Below are 15,402 nucleotides of genomic sequence, written 5' to 3'. Positions count from 1 at the left end.
TAATTCGATTTTTACTATTTTATTTCTAAGAACTTTGACGACACTAATTATTATAATAAGGTAGCTAACTATTTCTATAAGGCCGATACTAGTAATATTAATACCAGCGGTAATAGAAGTAGTAACCCTAATGAGCGTCTTGTTAGTTAAGGAGGTAATTAAATGGATATTAATATTATTTATTAAGAGATCTTAAATTAACCTTAATATACTAACCTATACCATTATTATAATTAACCTAGTTATATTATTCGCGGTTATTTAATTTCGGTTAATTATAACTCTAAGGGCCGCTAGGATAATAAAGGAAAGAATAAGGGAAAGAATAGGGTAAGAATAATTATAGAGGACGTAGAAAAAGTAGTTATAGAAGTAATTAATAGGTTGAGGTCCGCGTTGCCAATATTGCGCCCGCTATAGCTGCCGCCGCCGCTCCCACCGAGGCCGCTGCTAAAAATAATTTTATAATAATTCGGAAAATGAATAGCCTTTATACCTAATTACGTATAGAGGTTTAGCCAGTTATTATTATTATTATAGAGACGAATTTTAATTTTTTTTAAAGTTAAAGGATTTAGAGGAGGTACGGATTGAATTATTAAATAATTTATCTTTAAATTTAATATTCTTATTTTCCTATATTATAACCGGCTTATATAAAGATTATTATATTACCTTCGTCAATAGCGAATATTTTACTTTTATTTTTATTAACCGTTTTTTTATTCGGAAATATAACTTTCTACATTTTCGTTTACTTTATCTTAAAAAATTCATTTTAGCCGATAGCGTTATTAAAAGTATTATCTTTGAGGGGGTGAAAATTAAATTTCACGTTAATTTTCACGGAGAAACGATAACCTTTTTAGTTTATAATATTTTTAAAAATTATCCTATAATTTTAAGCTTTCCTTAAATCTAATTCTATTAGCTTAAAATTAATTATAAAAAATACGGTATACGTTTTAATTACCTTATTTATTACGGCCGTTATTTACCTTCTAATTTTATAAACGAATAAATGGTAACGCTACGGGCCCTTACTAATTATATATCCGTAGCTATAATTCGTTTATATAAAGAAGCCGCTCCCTAACCCTTTTCCCTATTTCTTCTTCCCTCTGATAATTTTATTAAGGCTAGTACTCGTCCTAGCGGGGTAGAAGGCTTTTAATAATAAACTACCCTTTAAAAAAAGACGGAGGATATTTCTCTTACCCTTTAAAAGGAAGAGATTGAAGAATTACCTTCTCTTACAATTACCCTTCGGATTATGAACGCGCCTATTAAAATATTTATAATTAAACGAGCTAGTATTAAAATATAAGGTATTTCTAACATAATAATAATTTTTATTAAAATAAAAAACCCTACGGTTTATAACCCTTATATTCGGGTTAATAGTAAATACGTATCCGTTGGTATTTATTACTCTCCTATATATTAATTTAATTAAAATACTGACGAATTCGACCCTATTAGTATTCGAGAATTGAATGCCACTATATTTAATTATATTTATAAGAAGCGGAATTTATAGCCGTACTATACGAATTACGCCTAATTATAAAAATTAATTAATATAGTAGAATTATAAAATTTAAATTTATTTAAAGAAATAAATAATAATATTATAGAGGGTAATAGAAGGTAATATAAGGAAAGTTTTCCTAAAAGTCATCATAATTTTATTAATAATTTAATTAATTAATCCGCCTTATAAGAAGAACGGAAGGCCGCCTTTATTACGAAAGCTATAACTCTTACTGGAAATTTAATTACGGACGCGCCTATTTGTAAGGAGATTATTTAATGTATTTATTTAATTAAGATTATTAACGAAGACGCGAAGAAATTTTTCAATAAAGTAGGCCGCTCCAATTAAACTAATAAAGAAATTAGAATTAAATTCCTAAAAAAGTTCTATACGAGGATCGCTATTTTTTAACCGCGCTTCGCTAATATAGTACCCCTAATATATTCTTATAATTATAAAATCGAATTTAAGCCGGGCGAGTAACCCTTTAACGCTCGTCTACGCTCTATATCTCTTATCGAAATAATTGTTATTAAGAAATAAATCGACGATAATTTAAGGAAGAAGTTTATCCGGCCTTCTTAATCCGAAGCCACCTTATCTATTTTATTAAACAAGAAACTAAGTAGAGGAGTTTATCTTTATATAGATTACCGTAGGATTAATAATATTATTATGAAAATACAGTATTTATTACCGTTTATTAAAGATACCCTTAACGTTATTTATAAAATAAAGATTTTTATTTAATTGGATATTATTATTATATTTAATAGGATTTATATAAAGGAAGGCTATAAATGATTTACCGCGTTTATTACGCGTTTCGGTCTTTTCGAATCCTTAATATATCCTTTCGGTTTATAGGGCGCGCTAGGAACCTTCCAAAATTATATTAACGACGTATCATATAATATTTTTAATATTAATATAATTATTTATTTCGACGATATTCTAATTTATTCGGAAAATAAGGAGGAGTACCTAAATTACATTAAGGAGGTTTTAGACCATATAATTAAAGCCGGTTTGTAGATCGGTATCGATAATTACGAATTTTATATCAAATGAATAAAATATTTGGGTTTAATTATTATTCTGGGCGGTATTGAAATAGACCCCGTAAAGGTATCCGCGGTAATAATTTAGTAGGCTTTAGATTCTAAGAGGTCTTTTTAACGCTTTTCAGGTTTTACTAATTTTTACCGTCGTTTTATTAGATATTTTTCTATTATCATTAGCCGTTTTTATAAATTAAATAAGAAAACGGTAGAATCGTAATAAGATAAATAATATTGGAGGTTTTTTAAAGCTTTTAAAAAGGCTTTTAATAGCGGTTTGGTTCTTCGTATTTACGATTAGTCTAAGTAAATAGTAGTTAAAATAGATGTCTCTAATTGGGTTTATAGCGGTATATTATTATAGTACGATAATGATACTATCTTTTAATTAGTAGTTCATTTTAATTAATAATATTTATTAGCGGAGTATAATTATAATATCTATAATAAAAAAAAATTAGTTATTATTAAGGTATTAAAGGAGTAGCGCCTAGAGTTCGAAGGAGCCTAATAACCGTTTAAAGTCCTAACTGACTATAAGGGCCTAAAGTCCTTTACTGTTAATAAATAATTTACTCCCTGCTATATACGATAGTCCTAATTCCTTTTATATTTTAATTTTACTATTTCGTACCGGCCGAGGTTATTATAACTACGATCCGACGCCCTAAATAGGAAATTAAAGGATTTATTTAAGGACAAAATTGATAAAATGTTATTAGTAAAGAATAAGATCTTATTAGACTATAATATTCTCGTTAACGGAGCTTTCGTTTTAGAAGATAAGGATATAAACGTAGAAGAAGGGGTTTTCGTCGGATTTAAATATATTTACAAATTAGAGGTTATAAATAGGAAATTAACGGATAATTTAGTAGCAAAAAACTATAGGAAATTAGTTTTGATAAAATATTGTCGTTTGTTTATTAAATTCAGTAAGAAAAGTATAATTTAAGGAAGTTAAAGAATATATAAAGAAAATCTTTTTTACGGAATATAGAATATTTTAAGGCCGGGCTTACTATTATAGCGCTGTTTTTCTCGACCCTTCCGATATAGAATTCTAATTATAATTATTCTATTACGTTTACAATTCGCTGTTAGTAGAGTACCCGGGTAGGGAAAAGATATATTTTCTTCTATTCTAATCTTTTTATTAGTTGGGGATATATAATACGGTCTAAATATATTATAAGGCCTATTTTTAATATATAAAGACTAAACTATTATAGTACTCCCCTTATAGTTTTTTAAAGCCCTTAGTAGTACTTTTCGTTTTATAGAAAAATATTTCGGTGGATTATATTACCCTACTTACGCCCTATTTTCGTAGGGGATAGGAATTTAAATATATTATTATTGTTGTAAATAAACTAATTAAGAAATATTACTTTATTCTAACGGTTAGTTTGACGGCTCAGGAATTGGCGGACCGGTTTATCGAACGTATTTATAATATCTATAGCCTTCCCGATTTTACTATTTTTAATTATAGTTCCTAATTTATTTTATAATTTTAGAAAGCGTTATTTTTATATTTAGAAGTAACCCTTAAGCCCTCTTCCGTTTTCTATTCCGCTACGAACGGATAGACCGAATGTATTAACGTAGAAATAGAATAATATTTTTATATTTATATTAATTAAGTATAAAACGATTAGGTAAATTATTTACTAATTACGGAGTTCGCCGATGATAATCTAATATCCAAAAAGATTAGCGTTTCTCCCTTCTTTATTAATTATAATTACTATTTATGTATAGGGGTAGAATTAGCTAAACTATATCCCCCAAAGCTTTCTGAAATTTAGTAAATAGAATATTTTAAAGCTAATAAAATTGCAGAACGATTTAGGAAAATATTAAATTATATTATAGTATAAATAAAATAGATATAATAGCGATATAAGTATAATACGAATATTAAATAATTGGAAACCCTAAAGTATAAAGTAGGGGATAAAACATTATTTAATATAGAGAATTTCGAAATTAGTCGCTCGTACGTTAACTTTATACCGCTTTTCGAAGGACCTTTCGAAATTTTAAAGGCGGATAATTATAGAATTACGTTCAAATTCTTAATTAATATAAAATACAATCCAACTTTCTATATTAATAAAGTTAAATTATAAAACGAGGTGGGTATCCTAAAATAAAATGTCTTTAAAAAAAAAGGACGTTCTTATTAATTACAGTAAAGTAAAAAAGCGTATTAATAACGGGGAGGATTAAGTAAAATAAGAATTCGAAAAGATTGTTAAGTATTAGAATAATAAAAAGGGTTAGTAAGAATATTATATTAATAGGTACCCCTATAAATTTATTATAGTAAAAAAGGTTAAATATAATAATATATTTAGAAGCGGTACGGGATTTCTATAAAGTATACCCGGGAGCCCTAATATTACCCAACTAGGCAGCCGCGGAAAAGCGGAGGAAGAAGGTATTCGAATTACGGAGGCTTAAAAAGCCCAGTACGGGAACGGAAGTGCTAGGAGGAGAATATAGAGGACGCGGAGGATACGGAATTCTAAGGAGGTTATTCTAAAGGATTAAGCCGGCTATAGCCGTAGAGGCGTTTAGAATAATTTTCTATAGAAGGCTAGGAATTAGACTAATCGATTAATAAGTATATCGATTATTTTATATATTATTAATTAATTATATAACTTCTTTAGTCCGGGGTAGTATTATAGGGTTAGCTTTGTGACTGTTGTCGTATGTAAGTGGCCAATTGCTATTTATATACGTTGTGCTAGACTGTAACCGCTTTTAAAATTACTATAATCTATTAACTAATTAGCTAATATAGCGCTCCACCTTCGGGCGCCTATATAAGGCCAGTCTCTAGACATAGCCTTGCGACTGTTCCCTCTCTCTCCTTCGTGTAATTATGTATATTCATAACCACATCTACCCTTTGCCCGTGATACTAGCTCCCTCCTCTCCGCTACCCCTCCCGCTATGTAATTATACTCTAAGCGAATTTATTATTAAATTCTTTAAAACCTTCTACCGGGATTACTATTCTAGGAAGACCCTAGTAATAGTAAAAGCGTTGTAAATTCTAATCGCACTGCGGAAGGTATTTAAAGGACTAGACAGTCCCGTTAGGGTTATTATAGCGCTTAGAAACTAGCTAGTCAATTAATTTATAAAATTAGGTTTTAGAATAGAATTTTATACTTTACTAAGAAATAGTATTAAAACCTTCCTTAAGTAGAAGTAATTAGTAATCGCCTAAATAAATAAGTCCTATAGTATACCCTCTACCCTCTAATTAATAAATTTAATTAACTATTATTAAATATTAAATTTCTAATATAGTTTTATAGTACGACCGACTGATATTACCGCTTTCGAATTTAGTATTACGAAAGTATTTACCTCTTTAGTAGGTAATATAACCGCTAATAGTAATATACCGGACAAATTATAACGAATTAATATATAATAAAAGAAGTAGATTACTTTAATTATAAGGGGGAATTCTATATATTTCCAATATTTTTATATACTCTCTTTATTATTATATAGATAAATACTAGTACTTTACTTAGTATTTCTAATATTTCTAGCATTTCTAGCACCCTTTTTTATCATTATATAAATAAATGCACTTCTGGCATTTCTTGCATTTTTAGTATTTCTAGTACTAAATTATAGTATAAATAATATATTACCCCTTATACTACTTAATTACCCTTCCTATTCATCTTCGCTTAATAACGTTACTAATCTTTTTAAACTCTTTTAGCTAGCTAGTATATAAAATCGTATAATTTTTATCGATATTATTAATACCTTCTATAATTAATTTTGTATTCTTAAAGTAGCTACGGATCTATTATATTCTATACCTAATATTTTTAATAATTCGACGAAGAAAGATAAGGAAATCTTTATTAACTGTCCTATCGCTACCCTCGTCGTTATATACCCTCTTTATATACTTCTTAAAATTACTAAAGTACGCCTCGATCGGATTAAACTCTAGGGAATATAATAGTAAATACTAAAATAATATACCCGTACCGATATATATATAGTAGAACTTATTATATAAATACCAATTCGCATTATTTATTATTAAAATACTATTACAATTAAGAAAGGGATTTATTACAGGGAGGAGGCGATTTCTTAATTATTTAACGAACCTTAACGTATTTATTTATCCCTTAAATACTAATATTTCGAATACGCTATTAATCGATAGAATTAGGAAAATATAATACTATTTATTACGCTTAAAGCAGTTCAATATTATAATAATAATATTACGGAGAACCTAATTAATACAATGAATTCTATTACGTCAGTCTATACCAAATTTCTTATAAAAGACGAATATTTTTATAATAAATATTGATATTTTTATTATCTATTCTACTACTAATTTAAACTCCTATTATACCGCTTTAAATACTAACTTCTTCTTTTTCTAGCGCTCTTAATATAAATAGTATCGTATAATTTGGTTTAATATATATACATCGTATTCGTTACTTAAAAAATATAAATATCGTCGAAGTATAAGAATAATTTTAATATTAATAGTTTTATAACCTCCTTTATAACGTTAATTATAATAATAAATAATGAATAATTACTATAATTACAAATATACTTCTACAGCTTATATAAAGAGCTTTCTAATATTCTAAGGGGATCGAGACTATAAGATGGGCTTGCTAATAATCTCGAAATTTCGTTTATATTAATATATTATACATACGCTTACGCTAACAGCCGTTATAATATCGTTAATATATTCGTCGTTATAGAATATTAGATTTATAACGGTTTATTAGCTTACGTTAGGAACCTTTACTATATTATACGACAAAAAGACTAGCAAAGATAATAAAAATACTAAATAAAGCGATAGTAATGTAACTGTATCAAGAATATCGATATTTTGGTGTAGATTTCAAAGATTTACAATACGATACAATTAATCTAATTGATTAAAATGGTAAAAAGATGGCCATTTTGTCGAAATCCGTGTTCAGGTCTGTGTTATGGCCAGCTCAACCCAACTAGCGTGCCAAGACTGTCAAGGCGTTTGAGGGTGGGAACTGTATAGGGCCATACAGACTCGCCGGCAGAGGCTGCCAAGAGTCCAAGCTTGGCACCATCTTCGCGCGCCGCAATCACCACTAAGTCTTCACCAAAACTCATCCGGGCGGACTTACTCCACACAGTCGTGTTAGACTTGAACACAGTCGCTTTACACGACCCGGGTAGAAGGGGTTCGACGTTTCTTTCTGCCGACCACTTTGTCTTACACACACAGTATACTTACCGTCCCATTGTCCCGCTTTCTTGTTCGTCTCAGTCTCTGATCTTCAAGTTTCTTGGTCTCACAGGGAAGAAACACTTACACACAGCAGTCAGTACCATGTCCAGGATACAACAACAAACAAAGAAGCCCATCAAGAGGGTGGCCGTCATCGGTGCGGGGCCGGCCGGCGCCATTGCCATTGATGCCCTCGCTCAAGAAAGGACGTTTGATCTCATCCGCGTGTTTGAGAGACGTGAAGGACCGGGAGGATGCTGGTGAGTCTCTTTACTTCACTTCCTTTCACTCCTCCAAGTTCATCTCACTAACACATTATCCAGGATCGGCGACAACAACCGCCCACAACCTCTCAACGGCTTCGCCTCTCTCTCCAACCGCACCGCCGACCCACCAGTTCCCATCCCGCACACTCTCCCTGCCCTGACACCCAAGCTGGAACAACCGCGCTTCACCGAGTCCTCCGTCTACCCCTACCTGGAAACCAACGTCGACGCCATCCCCATGCAGTTCAGCCAAGAGCCGTTTCCCTCAGAGAAGAGCAAGTTTTCTATCAACCTCCACGGTCCCAACACCCCGTTCCGGCACTGGAAGGCCGTACGGAGGTACATTGAGGGACTGGTGAGTCGAAACGGGTATCAGGATCTGGTGTCGTATAACACGACGGTCGAGAGAGTGGAAAAGGTCGGCGATGAGTGGAAGGTGACGCTGCGCAAGGAAGGACAGCAGAAGGATTATTGGTGGGTGGAGTGGTTCGATGCCGTAGTTGTGGCCAGTGGACATTATTGGGTGCCGTGGATTCCTGCGATCGAAGGTCTGGAGGCGTTCGAGAAGCAGAGGCCGGGAAGTGTGATTCACAGCAAGCACTTTCGGGGGAGGGACCTTTACAAGGGCAAGGTGAGCATCCCTTTTCCCTTGTCCCCCTTTTAACCTGTCCCCCTTCCCCCATTCCCCCATCCCAGACTAACCCCCCAATAGAAAGTCGTAGTAGTAGGCGCATCCGTCTCCGCCGCCGACATCGCCTACGACCTCGCCCACTCGCGCACCGCCCAGACCCCCGTGCACGCCATCACCGTCGGCCACAACTTCAACGGCTACTTCGGCGACGAGGCCTTCAAGCACCCGCGCATCGAGAACCACCCGTCCATTGCGCGCGTCTGCCCCAAGACCCGCACCGTCCACCTCGTCAATGGCGAGTCCATCCCCAACGTCGACCACATCATCTTCGGCACGGGCTACAGCTGGACCATGCCCTTCCTTCCCCAGGTTCCGGTCAGGAATAACCGCGTCCCCGACCTCTACCAGCATGTCGTCTGGCAAAAGGACCCCTCCCTTCTGTTTGTGGGTGCCGTCGGCGCTGGATTGACGTTCAAGGTGTTTGAGTGGCAAGCCGTTTACGCTGCAAGGATACTAGCTGGTCGCGCGCAGGTGCCGTCGGTAAAGGAGATGCAGGAGTGGGAGGAGAACAGGATCAAGGTCAGGGGCGATGGGCCCAAGTTCAGTTTGATCTTCCCGGATTTTGAGGAGTACTTTGAGGCGTTGAGGAACCTGGCGGGTGAGGGCGAGACGGCGAAGGGAGTGGGCAGGGAGTTGCCCAAGTTTAGGCCGGAGTGGTTTAGGGCGTTTATGGAGGGGCATGATGTGCGGAAGAGGATGTGGAAGAGGGTGAATGAGCAGGCGAGGGAGGAGGAGAAGGCGAAGGCGAAGGTGTTGGAGGGGGAGGTTAGGGCGAAGTTGTGAGCGGGCGGGATGTGGGTTCGGGATTACAATGCTGATATTTGGGTACGGTGTTTTGGATGGCAAGATGGAATTGAAATGGGACATGAAAGTTGGTGCAAACGCAGGGAGGTATAAGGGGTGGAACGCTAACAAAGCCTAACAGTTGTTCGCGTATATTTGGTGTGGGTCAGTTAGAGACAAGGAAGCCACTATTCCGTGCCCCACCAATGCGACATCCGACATAAGCTCCGGGTCCCGTCTCCCAACGGCCAACGCTCCAGCTTCATCGACAATCAACCACCTTTTCTCTTCTATTCACTCCTCTTGCATCGTCAAATCTTCTCAACTTCCTTTCCTTTCTCACTTTTGCTCCCGTTATCTAGCACATCAATCCCGTCCTCCTCCTCTTACATTTCTAACCCATGCTATCGATTCGCTCACCCACCACAACCTTCCGGCCACCGTAGCGGGAAACCGGGCGGGCATCTAGGCGAGATGACCAGACAGTGTTAGTTTTATAGTCAACGCTAGAGACTCTTCGTCTAGCCTAGGTGGCCTCCCTATATTCCCGCTGCGGTACACAGTCTCTCCAGTCTCCAGTTCAACCTCCACCTCGTCCTTAAAGGTGCTCCCCTCTTCATCCATCTCCTCTATCCCCTCCCCATCTTCCCACCTCCTCCCCGTCAACCACTCCCAAATCCTCGTTGCACTCTCGTGACCTCCAACCATCTCCGCCCTCCTCCTCGCCGCCTGCGCCACCGTCATGCCCCTACACAACACCCCCACATCCGCCCCCTCCCCAACCAACACCTGCACCGTTTCCAACCTCTGCCACCAAACCGCACAATGCAGCGGTGTGCCCTTTTTCTTGAGATCAAGATAATTCAGATACCACTTAACCCCCTCCTCTCTCCCTTTCGCAGTCTCTTTCGCAGCATCGATCAGCAGTCTGACCCTCTCCGCGCAGCCGTGTTCCTTATCGATATTCCTCCACCTGCAACTAGCCTCGATGGCGCAGTGGATGATGTTGGGCTCTAACACCGCGCCGTGATCCAAAAGGGTGCGAATGGCGTCGGCGCCGTCTTTGACGACGGCGGCGGTAATGAGGGCCGAGGGAGCGCGGCGTAGTCTACCGGGGATGGAGAGGAGGTTGGGGTCGGCGGAGTGGGAGAGGAGGAAGGACATGAGGGGGGGGTTTTCGACGGATAGTCTGGTTCGCGGAGGAGTTTGGCATCAATGGTTAGCGAGTTTTGGTTGAGTGGCAGTTTGGTGACGATGTTGGGACAAGAGGCTGAGGTCTCTGTAGGTAAGGGTAAGTAAGGTACCTACCTAAGTGCCGTGCCCTCCTCAAACTCAGTCGTATTAACATCCCACCCATTCTTGATCAATACCTCGAACATGGCTGGGTCGCCGCGGTCGATAGCTCTCAAAAAGGCCATCCGATTGACCCTGGCGCCTTTGGAGAGCAAGAGGTCTGCTACGGCGAGATGCTCTCCCCATACCGCGTTCGAAAGGCCGTCTTGTAGTTGGGCTGTTGATACTTGTGGAGTCTCGTGGTTGAGGATCTTGGTGACGGTTTCGAGATCGCCGGTTTGGCAGGCGGGGAGAAAGTCGGGGTGGTATAAATGCGCGGTTACGGTCATGATTGCGGTTGAGGTGGCGGTGGTGATGAGGGGATGATGGACGAAGGGGTTGTGGTAAGTTACAGAATGGAAGGTGGGGAGGAGAAGCTGGAGATTCCTTGGGTGATGTTATGCCGTACTGATTGAAGCCCAGATATGAATGACACCGAATGGGTAAGGGCTCGAGATAGTTCATCCCCATCGCTTGCCCCCTGCGGGGCGCTCAGCTCGTTGCGATGATGGTGGTGAAGGGCAGGTGAGCGGGGAGTGAACGAACACGGGAAGATCTTCTTCATGAACCACTTACATACAGGAATACCGTGTAGATACGTTCTGTTTCACGGATCGACCTGCGTGCCGTCCAGTCGGTCTTGTGCTTCGTGGGGGCCAAAAACACCAACGCCAAGGGCCGTCACATCTCCCAATGACTCCTCAGCGCAGCTCATGGGACAGGATGAAGAAGAGGACGAACTGGAAGGTGCCATTGCAGGGAAACGCGGTAGTCTTTGTAAGTGTCCGGGGTGGTGATCTTTTGGAGATCAAGTTGGACTTGAGTTTCTTGAGCACGGGGATCTGGTTGCCCTTTGTGTCGACGATCCAAGAGCGAGAGGACGCGGGCTGGCGGTCGACTTCGGAGCAGAACTGGCTGATGACGTTGTACTCGGAGCCGTCGAAGATGTTCCAGGGCAGGATGCCTGGCTGGTCCATCTGGCATTCGGGATTGGCGGTGGCTGTTGGGACCACAGGCCCTCCTTCTGCTGGTCCTGGCCAGGGAATGGTGGTGACAGTCTGAACTGAGGTCGTCTGAGTGGCGCAGTTTCCACAAATGGTTTCACAAGCGAAGAATTGGGCACCAACTTCGGTGCAGGTTGCTTGGCAAGCCGTTGCGATACCGGTGCACGATGTCGCTGTCGTAGTGACCTGCTCGGTAATATCTAGGATGTCCTTGGGAATGATGTTCCTTCCGCTCAGGGAGTTAAAGATTCGGATACAACGGCATTGCACGATACATAGGACATGAGGTTGGAAATCGCCGTGGATCCCGATGTCGCCGTCCCCGAGAAGTTCGACGACGGAAGGACCGAATGCAGGTGGACGTTCGTTCAGATCACATATTTCGTCGGTTGTCGAATGTAGCAAGAGCCGCCGGCCCGGCCCCCACAAGCCACAAGGCACAGCATGCAGGTCCGTCCGTGAGGAAACAAAAAAATACACGTCATAATCGGCGACAACATCCTCCTTACCCGATCATCACTTTCTGCCTTTCTCTCTCCCACACGCATCACTCTTTTCCCCCACCAACACAGTAAACATGGCGGCGCAAAGCGACTTCATTACTGCTTGCGAAACCGGGGACGTCGAAGCGGTTACCAGAATCCTCGAAAAGGAAGTCGTATCGGACGATCTGGACCAACTGCAGAAAGGCCTTTCCAGGGCTGCATGGAGAAGTCACCCTGCTGTGGCCAACATCTTGCTTTCCAAAGGCGCCAAGGTTGACCGGACGAGCTTCGTGGGAAGCACCAACCGCGGCGATCCGACCATGTTCGAACTTTTTGTCAAATACGGCTTTGACATCAACTCGACCGAGTTTGGTGAGGGTACAGCACTCCGGTAGGATAATGTCAACTCCCCAGCATCGTCACATTTACCGTCCACAGATAACTAACCATTGGAACCAGCATGTCCGTCGGCAATGAGAACCTCACGCGCTGGCTCCTCGCCCACGGTGCAGACCCCAACGTTGCTCATGATCGGGCCCCCTCGCCCCTCATCTCAGCTGCGATCACTGAGAAGGGTGGCAATGCCGTCCGTATGCTTTTGGAGCACGGCGCAGTGTTAGAGCCCAACATCCTTCATTATGCCGTCCAGTCTAGAGCTAGCATGTCAGATCGCCGGGACAGGGTGGAACAGCTGGTGCGGGCCGGGGCCAACATCAACCACATTGATCCCAAACGGAAAGGAACACCGCTGCACTGTGCCGTATGGCACAACAGAGGTGACGTTGTGGAAGCGCTTATTGAGCTGGGAGCTGATCCCAACGTAGTGTTTCAAGGCCGTACAGCGGCGGATGTGGCTAAGGATCGGTGCCAGAAGCTCGAGCATTACCTGAAGATTTATCAGTTTCTGAAGGACAAGATAAAGGTCACTCCAGAGGAGTAGGTTCCGGGACCAGTACACTCCTATCTTTATCAGGTAGGTTGAACTTCAAAAATGATGGCAATTGTAAGAGCCCAGGTCATTACCTAGTATTAACTGAGTTGCAGCGAACTGCGCCGGCGGTCAGACACATTTGTCACCCAGACGGTCTCTCAAGTTCCGCAATCATCCACACCATCCCTTGAAGAAGCGAGATGGATGCTAGAGCCCAAACCAAGGCCAAGGGACCTGCAGCGCTTGCAGGCCCCCAGTGGTCTTCACTACTGCTGGCTCTCTTGCTGCGCGAGGGTATTACACACACACTCAAGCCCAAGCTCACAATGCCTCCGCTCTTTATCTAGCAGAGCGCACAATTACCGAACCGACCCCCGGCAAAGAGGATGCGTTCATGGTCACGGAGATCGAAGAAGCAACCCAAATGGTATGGGAAGTCTCGGAGGGCTCCGACGTGAACACGGCCTGCTTCACTCGTTTGGACGGAAAAAACGCCGTCAGTATCGGCACTAGCCATCTCTGCGGTTGCACCGTTATAGTGACCATTAGCCAACGCGGGCGGCGTCTACGCCGCGCACTATTGGGAGAACATCTCGTTTTCGTCTCTGATGATCTGTTTCGCCAGACATCGACGGAAACAAATGATCAGCTATTCGAGCGGACGGTGATAGCGCCGATCCAGAGAGGCAAATCTCTACGCACAAGGGTTGAACAGCACAAGCTGGAAGCGAGCAAGATTGGGAAATCAAGAGTCCGATAACATTAGAGCGTTTCAGGTGCGTCCTGATAAGCCGTACAGAAAGCAAATGATGAATGACTATGATCTCAGGTCCAGTTACTCCTGAAAACCAGTTCTTGGGGGCCCTCCTAAAGGAGGATATAGAAGAATTGAACCACAAAGAGGTCGAAACGGAGCTGGCCGATTTGCAATTGCAAATAGAAAGCCAGAATTACCAGGAGTGGGCGCGGATCAAGAGCACCGTGGGAGGAATCATCAGCTTGTTGAACCCTGATACGGAAGCAGGAAGTTCGAGGTGGCAGGATGTTATTTATGGCCGCCGTTCGAATAACAGTACGAACCTCGATACCTTAATAAAGCGAACGGACGTGTTTTGATCAAGTATGCCGCCGACCATGAAGGGAAGAAGAAAGTTGTTTTGAACATACGTCTTGCTCTCTCTGTTTTCATCCAAGAACGTATTTTGTACATTAGAAACGGCGCTTCGTCCAATCCATATGATTAAATGGAAGTTTGTTTATCAATTCTGTCCTCCGGGATGAAATGTTTCGTCGGCTTGAGAAGGGATCCTTGGATGTTCGCAACATTGCATCCCGTTCCCATTCTCGGAACGACCTGGCAGGTAAGGTAGTCTCTGTGGGATACAACGGAAGTGGGCGGAAACGGATAGATGAGTTCCGGTGAAGCACACCTAACACCCCGTCCTTCTCCCCCATGGACGTGAAGTTTTTTCCGTCTCTCGTTCTCTCCTTCATCCACCATCATCATGGCCACCGAAGTGATGCCTCCCAAATCGCTCCACCATTTTATATGGGAGTACTTCTTTCAGACTTCAAATTCGCTCGTGGTGTTCCTACTCTCCTCAATAACCCTACACCCCCTACAATTGAATTCCTGAAATCGCTACCTAACGATTTCTCATCGCAAGAATGGGGCATTCACGTTTTGGTCCTAGAAGCCCTCGGCTCCAACATAAAGCCTACAATTTACGTCGGTTCGAGCGCCAACCACAAAGGCATAAAAGCGCGTATCAGAATGCATCAAACCGCCAGTGCCGGGTGATGAGAGAGTAGGTAGTCAGATAATAAATGCATCGAGGACTGGGTCATAAGATGACAGGCTATATTGGCTTATCAGTTAGATAAGGTATACAAAGAGTAACCCTCCGCACACCGACCCACCCCAAACCTACGCGCACCCAAGATCTTGAAGACACTCGACAATACTTCCACATTCGGCCGCATTTTCCCTAACTGAAAAAGATGGCA

At 41.0% G+C, this 15,402-nt stretch overlaps 5 protein-coding genes across 5 annotated transcripts; 3 read left to right on the top strand and 2 right to left on the bottom strand.

Annotated features, from left to right (window-relative positions):
- Window positions 1-7,637: 7,637 nt before the first annotated feature.
- On the top strand, window positions 7,638-9,677 carry B0H65DRAFT_460377 (uncharacterized protein). The gene is made up of 4 exons (XM_062826527.1): window positions 7,638-7,931; window positions 7,998-8,163; window positions 8,227-8,800; window positions 8,882-9,677. The coding sequence occupies exons 2-4, from the start codon at window positions 8,006-8,008 to the stop codon at window positions 9,641-9,643; spliced, it is 1,494 nt and encodes a 497-aa protein (XP_062682477.1). The 5' UTR covers window positions 7,638-7,931; window positions 7,998-8,005; the 3' UTR covers window positions 9,644-9,677.
- Window positions 9,678-9,875: 198 nt separating this feature from the next.
- On the bottom strand, window positions 9,876-11,400 carry B0H65DRAFT_148150 (ankyrin repeat-containing domain protein). Its single transcript, XM_062821033.1, has 2 exons — window positions 10,952-11,400; window positions 9,876-10,832 (listed from the first exon to the last, which is right to left on the bottom strand). Exons 1-2 carry the CDS (start codon window positions 11,263-11,265, stop codon window positions 10,109-10,111), a joined length of 1,038 nt encoding a protein of 345 aa, XP_062682476.1. The 5' UTR covers window positions 11,266-11,400; the 3' UTR covers window positions 9,876-10,108.
- A 276-nt stretch (window positions 11,401-11,676) lies between these two features.
- Window positions 11,677-12,263, bottom strand: B0H65DRAFT_547224 (uncharacterized protein; the record flags this gene model as incomplete). The annotated part of the gene is made up of 2 exons (XM_062829498.1): window positions 11,677-12,189; window positions 12,255-12,263. 2 exons carry the CDS (start codon window positions 12,261-12,263, stop codon window positions 11,677-11,679), a joined length of 522 nt encoding a protein of 173 aa, XP_062682475.1.
- Window positions 12,264-12,556: 293 nt separating this feature from the next.
- On the top strand, window positions 12,557-14,808 carry B0H65DRAFT_507505 (ankyrin repeat-containing domain protein; the record flags this gene model as incomplete). Its single annotated transcript, XM_062828141.1, has 7 exons — window positions 12,557-12,855; window positions 12,924-13,400; window positions 13,609-14,101; window positions 14,124-14,224; window positions 14,340-14,467; window positions 14,494-14,546; window positions 14,788-14,808. The coding sequence occupies 7 exons, from the start codon at window positions 12,557-12,559 to the stop codon at window positions 14,806-14,808; spliced, it is 1,572 nt and encodes a 523-aa protein (XP_062682474.1).
- A 111-nt stretch (window positions 14,809-14,919) lies between these two features.
- Window positions 14,920-15,256, top strand: B0H65DRAFT_460369 (uncharacterized protein). The gene has a single exon (XM_062826526.1). It carries the CDS (start codon window positions 14,945-14,947, stop codon window positions 15,194-15,196), a length of 252 nt encoding a protein of 83 aa, XP_062682473.1. The 5' UTR covers window positions 14,920-14,944; the 3' UTR covers window positions 15,197-15,256.
- The last annotated feature ends 146 nt before the right edge of the window (window positions 15,257-15,402 follow it).

Source organism: Neurospora tetraspora, assembly GCF_033439725.1.
Source record: "Neurospora tetraspora strain CBS 560.94 chromosome Unknown B0H65scaffold_3, whole genome shotgun sequence".
NCBI classification, from domain to species: Eukaryota; Fungi; Ascomycota; class Sordariomycetes; order Sordariales; family Sordariaceae; genus Neurospora; species Neurospora tetraspora.
Note: the sequence above shows the minus strand (reverse complement) of the source record. Positions and strands in the feature narration are given on the sequence as shown.

What these genes read in the sequence shown, in the direction of transcription:
- B0H65DRAFT_460377 (XM_062826527.1), top strand. Translation starts at nt 8,006, where the DNA reads ATGTCCAGGATACAACAACAAACAAAGAAGCCCATCAAGAGGGTGGCC. An exon ending in GAAGGACCGGGAGGATGCTG is followed by an intron (nt 8,164 to 8,226) that starts GTGAGTCTCTTT and finishes CACATTATCCAG; the next exon opens with GATCGGCGACAACAACCGCC. An exon ending in GGGACCTTTACAAGGGCAAG is followed by an intron (nt 8,801 to 8,881) that starts GTGAGCATCCCT and finishes ACCCCCCAATAG; the next exon opens with AAAGTCGTAGTAGTAGGCGC.
- B0H65DRAFT_148150 (XM_062821033.1), bottom strand. Translation starts at nt 11,265, where the DNA reads ATGACCGTAACCGCGCATTTATACCACCCCGACTTTCTCCCCGCCTGC. An exon ending in GAGGAGGGCACGGCACTTAG is followed by an intron (nt 10,833 to 10,951) that starts GTAGGTACCTTA and finishes TCCGCGAACCAG; the next exon opens with ACTATCCGTCGAAAACCCCC.
- B0H65DRAFT_460369 (XM_062826526.1), top strand. Translation starts at nt 14,945, where the DNA reads ATGGGAGTACTTCTTTCAGACTTCAAATTCGCTCGTGGTGTTCCTACT.